At 36.9% G+C, this 6,000-nt stretch overlaps 1 protein-coding gene across 1 annotated transcript in view; it reads right to left on the bottom strand.

The window, feature by feature from the left end:
- RNF128 (ring finger protein 128) overlaps positions 1-5,747 on the bottom strand; it is a 97,434-nt gene extending 91,687 nt beyond the window's left edge. The window contains exon 1 of the mRNA XM_037988989.1: positions 5,342-5,747. Coding sequence (XP_037844917.1) covers positions 5,342-5,747 — 406 coding nt within the window. The remainder of the gene's footprint in view (positions 1-5,341) is intronic.
- Between the last annotated feature and the right edge of the window lie 253 nt (positions 5,748-6,000).

A 6,000-nucleotide genomic window follows, 5' to 3' on the forward strand; every position in this document is an offset into this window, starting at 1 on the left:
CATGTTGGAGAAAATGTCCAAAGATCAGAGTGGATGAAGTACTGTGAGGGAGAGGGAAAGAGTAGACTGTTATGTTGGAGAGATAGGCAGAGACCAGATCATGCAACTCCTTTTAGGCCTGATAAAATTTAGACTTTATTTGAAGAACAATGGAAAGTCACTGGGGAGCTTTGAGAAGAGGAGTGATGTGATTGACCTATATTTTTAGATCACTCTGGCTTCTGTGTAGAGAATATATGGGGTAGGTTGAGCAGAATCAGGGAGCTCAGTTTGGAGGCTATTTGCAGTAGTCAGTGTGAGAGCTGGCAGTAGCCTGCACTAGACCAGTGGTAGTAGATAGACATGGTTATATTTTGGAGGCAGTGTTATGTGAAAAAAAAAAATGAAGGAGAAGTGACTCAGGCAGAGGAGGCAGCAAGTACAAAAGCTTGCGCTTATTTCTCTTAGCTAAAAAAGAGAGAGAAGACCAGAGTGGCTGAGGCATGGTAATACAGGGGGAAGGGCATAGGATAAGGTCTGATTGTACATGATTAGCATCAAACCTTGTAGGTCTAGGCTCAAGGCCTGGATTTTATTCTAACTGAGGTGGAATTACATTTTCCACATGATCACTCTGGCTGCTATATGCTACAGAGGGACGAGAATAGCAGTGGTGCAGGTGAGAGATGATTTTGGCCTGGGCTTGGATGGAGGCAGCAGAGGAGAAAAAGTGAATGGACTTAAGAAATGCTTGGAGGTAGGATCAAGAGAACTTTATGTTTAATGAGATGTGGGAGCAAAGATGAGGGAGGTATCAAGGGTTACTTTTGGACTGTCTGGCAGGGAAATGTTTAGTGGAATTGAGGCATTGAAAGGAGTCCAGTGTGACAAGAGTTCAGTGAGTAGGAGAGGAGGGAATGAGAAGAAATGAAGTCACAGCAGTAGGCCATATGATTCAGAGCTGGATAAAGTCTTAGAAAGAAGTTTGAATTTACCCTGAGTGTCATGGGAAGCCATGGAAGGATTTTAAACAGAGTGAGATTTATTTTCTCTAAAAAGCCACTTTGGCTTACAGTCTGGGGATTGAGCTTGGGAGGGGACAAGAGTGGCAGGGAAATCAATTAGAAAGCTATTGTAGAGGTCTAAGATAGAGTGAGTGGTGTCTTGGAGATGCACAGAACTAGACAGATTTGAGGCTCATTTGAAATGGAACTGATTAGTTTTCTTGAATTAAGGTCTTCTTTATGTACATATCTGAGTTAGTCTTACTGAAGTTTTTATCATCTTCTCACTATTTATATACCATGCTTTTATTTCCCCTTTTACTTCTAGAAAAATATTTTTATAAAGCATGTGAGTTTGCTGCTATAATTAAACCCTTCCTTTTCATGCACTTCACTACTCTGGAATTGGTGAGTTTTGGGGATTCTGAATGCTGCACACTTCACTCTAATCCACTTCGCTGGACACAGCTGAAATGATAAAACGTAAAAACCATTTCATCGCTCCCAAATTACTGACCTTGTTGATATAAACTACATCCAAATCTAAGCATTTCTCAAGACATTTTACCTAAAAATAGCATATTTAACTTCCAAAGCTGTCTGCTCAGCAAGCAAGTACTTAACATGTTATGCATCTTCTGCTTGGATAATTCAGGAGTCCTGAATTTTCTCGCATCTCTAGACTAGAACTGAAAGACCATGTCTGCAGTGTTTGGAAAAGATTGTTAGGAAGTTACATACTTACTTAAGAACACGGTAAGCATATCCTTTTATTTCCCACTTCATCAAAATGCCAAGTCAAAATCCCATTATTCTTTCTGGTAAGCTAGAATATGAAAATATATGTATATATACATATTTATGTTTGTGTGTAGATAGATACAGATATATTCACCAATGTAGAAAATAACCCAAAGGAGAAATCCAAGAGCAAATTAGGAAACTGCTACTGGACACAGCACAATGGGAAACTGAGTTCGAAGTTTATCCCCCAGTATTAGGCTATACACTATTCTTTCTCAGTGGAAGCTATTCTCAGACTGAAATTATCCCCTTCAGAAAAAGAACACTCTTAGTAGGGAGGCTGTAAATAGACTGGACTCAGGAGTAAGGACATTCTGTATTTAAATCGTGAAACCATGCGAGGCAAGGGGTGCGGAAGCATCCCTTAGACTTACCGCGTTCCTTGAAGGCAACTTATAGGGGATGGGGAGGCACAGAAATGTGAAAGGACATGGGGGAAGAGAATATATTTGCACAACAGTACGAGGGTGGATGAAGTAGACTGTCAGTGAGAAAGAGACAAATTGCCCCTGATATTTAGGACTTAGCCTGGCACTCTCAATTAAGCCTTGATATTTTCTCGTTGAACATAAACCATCTCACAGAACATCAACATTAGAGAAGGTCAGTCTGTGATGATGACTGATCAAAACAAACAAACAAACAAACAAACAAAAAACCACTCCATAATCAGGTGTGAACACAGACAAAATATGGACAGTGTCTACACCACAAAAATTACCAAATATCTCTCTATTCTGGCTAATAAGGGCAACTATTTCTTCTTTACCAATTACAGCTTTAGCCATGGGCTAGTCTTCCCCACTTATAAAAAAGATTTATTTAGAAACCTAAACACAGAATTACCTCAACTTACTGGCAGCCTCCAAGTTCAGAACAAAGCCAGCTAGGGTGGCCAACTTGTCACAGTTTTCCCAGGAGTTTCCTGGTTTAACATTGAGATCCCACATCCCAAGAAACCTTCAATCTCAAGCAAACTAGAATGGTTGGTTAACAGCCACATTCCTTCAACTCTCCCCCAAAACACCTAAAGCAAGCCCAAATCCTGCAAGTCCTTTTTAACACCTTCTTACTAGGATGCCCCATGGTTTCCCATGGTGTGTGCTCTTCCAGTTGCTGCAACAAGCAATAAATCTAACTTTTTAAACTACGGGTCTGTTGCTAGTGGTCTTTGGCTGGAATGCATTGACATTAGAAAGAAGTAAAGAGACATAATATTGTGGAAGTGCTTAGTAAGACCTAGTAGAGGAAAATGGGACTGAAGAGGTAGGGGGAACCAGGGAAGAGTAGAAAGGTATAAGGGCCTGAGGGGGCTACAGTGTGATTTTCTGAAAAGGTGGTTTTTAGGGGGTAATACAAGATGAGATGACAGAAGGTGAAACTGTGACCTTTATTATAGGAGGATTTCCCCCACCCTCCGTGTCAAAATAAAACAAAACACGAATGAAAAGACAGGAAGAACAAACAAAATGTTGGCATAAAATAAGGACAGTCTTTAATGATCTAGGGTCTGGTCATCTAGTGTTCATATCCACACTTGATTCCTTGTGTTTGTCAACTGCATCACTGAATAGTTTTTATATAAGGAAAATTTCTAGGAAGGAAAAAATCCAACGGCACACTAGTTGGCAAGTCTTAAAAAGGCAAAATTCCACCAAATTTAGTTTTAATTCTTTGGGGTTGATATCATCATATATTATAAAACAATGTTCATTAAATAAACATGCTATAACAGTGCCTGAAACATAATAAATGCCAATAAATGTTAACCGTCCCAGCTATGATCATTATGCTATCTTGTTCGATGTGTTTATTTTAAAACAGGTGCAATACTGTAGCTTTAAAAATATTTTTGATCATGTGTCTTTGGTTATATTGGAGGTATATATTGAATGATAAGTCTAGCTGCCTTCTTTTAAAAACTCTGTCCAGAGTCACATATTCAAATGATTATGCACATGTTTCTTTTGGAGAGATTTACTGTGAGTGATCTTTGGTAAATATTTCAAATTTACTGGCAGGGTACCTACATTCTACTAGATATTGGTCCCTAATGCAGATTGCAAAGAAAGTTTTGAAGACAGGACTACTGTTTAGTTTGATACCGTTTGTATTTTAAAAATAGCAGGAGAGTGAATAAGTAGAATGTGTGCATGCAAAAGGAAACCCAGAGTATTCAGGATCTCTAAGTTTAAATGTATAACAAGTGGGTTCCTTAGAACAGATTTAATTCCTAAGTTTTATCAGAAAATGGAATTGGTTTCTTTCTACAAAAATGAAAGTCACTCGTAAAAACATAGGAACAGGCAGGGAATGCTTATGAAATGCTCTTAGCTAGAAAATAATATAAAATGTGAATGCCCGAGCTCTTGCAATGTCCAGGATGTGTCACAAAAGGTAGTACATGAAGTTTTGTTACATCTACAATAACTTTGTACTGCTGAAGTTCATCTTACCTGATTCAAACTGCGAAATAAGCAGTTTGGTTTTCAAATGTTAGTACTAAACTGCCATATTGTATGTGTACAACTTGGAACGTTCCAAGCACCATACTATTCTTAACATAAGTTTGATTTTCTCCTTTTCATAATTCTAAAATCTGTTTAATTTAACTTGCATTAATTTTCTTAGAGGCTAAATTTGGCAGTGATAACACCAATTATCAAAATTTTGTATTCATTTATTGTCAGCTCTTGCCTTGATTGAAATTATTCCTTTTTTTAAAGACCAAGTCTGATCTGGGAAAAAACACACATACCTATCCACAGTGAACAAAATGGGATTCAGAAGTTTACTTCTTCATTGGTTTAAAAAATCTATTTACTTGGAAACTGTTTTTTTAAAAATAAATAAAATAAAAACCTGTAATTTTCAGAAGTAACTCCTTTAAAAAGTTAATAAATTAGAAGATTCTTTTTACTTAAGAAGCCATTAGTAAATATTTCTAAGGGAAATCTTTATTTTCTTTGTGAATTACAGTGTTATCCTATTCCTGCCATACAATTTTCAATGGATAACATTTCTTGCAGAGTAGTTTCATATGTGTTAGTCCTGCAAAAAGATTCAAATCTTACAAGCATGCAGTAGAGTCAAGTTCTCATTTCTATAACATTTTACACACTTACAATACGCTATTGTTTAATCATAATGAAAGTGTTTTGCAGTTTAACATACTTGAAAACATACAATCCCTTTTGCAGGAGAAAATAAACTGAAAAGTACAAATTAATAATGAAATTAAATTTTTTAATGTTTAGAGGCAAAGGTACAGTTTATTAAAAAGCAATTCATGATATAATGCCCACTGAGGAAACTTATATTGCTAAGAAAACATGAAAGAAAATAGGAATCACTTCATGAATTGCTACTGTCTTTGGAACAAATTAATTAAAATATTAAATAATAATAAAGTAATTGCAAGTCATGCCAGGCAAGAAAATTTAAAGTAAAATTATTTTACAACCTTGTTGCCAGATCCTAGAGCAGTTCTAGATGGAAATACCATTCTAAGATAAACAGACACTAATGCTCTTTGTGAATCAATTATTACTTACCAAAATTTGCCATCTGTATCGTCTGATTGCCAGTATCTGGAGCATTGTAAATCACAACAGCATCAGCATTTCTTCTGCCCGCTGTTTGAATTTTTTCTGAAAATGTACAATTACCTCTTTCTATCAGCGCAATCCAGGGCTTCTTAGTATTACTAAACTCAGTGTTGTGGTCACAAGCTTGGTAGTCATTATTCTTAGGGATGCCTACCACCCCCATAGCATTAGCCACTGGTGAAGCTAATCCATAAACACCACATTCACATGTCTCTATTGCAGTGTAGTTGCTGGTTTCATTGTAATAAGTCACAGTCACATAGGCGTTCATTGAAAAAGATGCTGTAATTTTAAGTAAAAAGGTAAAAATTACAAGGAGCCAAAAAAAACTAGACCTATTCTCCTGGTTCATTGTTCATTCACTTGAGCATAAAATTTAAGATGTTTGCTGATATTTCCAACTGTCAGTCACCATTGTCCACTCACGTCCCTGCTAAACAGAAGTTTGAAATTTCAGTTGCACGTAGGTAACTGATCTCACCTCTAGCAACATAACCTCTGAATACATCAGCTCTATTTCACTTTAGTTATCTACATTCCCCTTTGCCTGCCCCTCCTCCAACTGTACACACATGTAACCCTTAACCAGGACTACCTTAGTAATA

The sequence above is a fragment of the Chlorocebus sabaeus genome, chromosome X (assembly GCF_047675955.1).
Source record: "Chlorocebus sabaeus isolate Y175 chromosome X, mChlSab1.0.hap1, whole genome shotgun sequence".
Taxonomy (NCBI): Eukaryota; Metazoa; Chordata; class Mammalia; order Primates; family Cercopithecidae; genus Chlorocebus; species Chlorocebus sabaeus.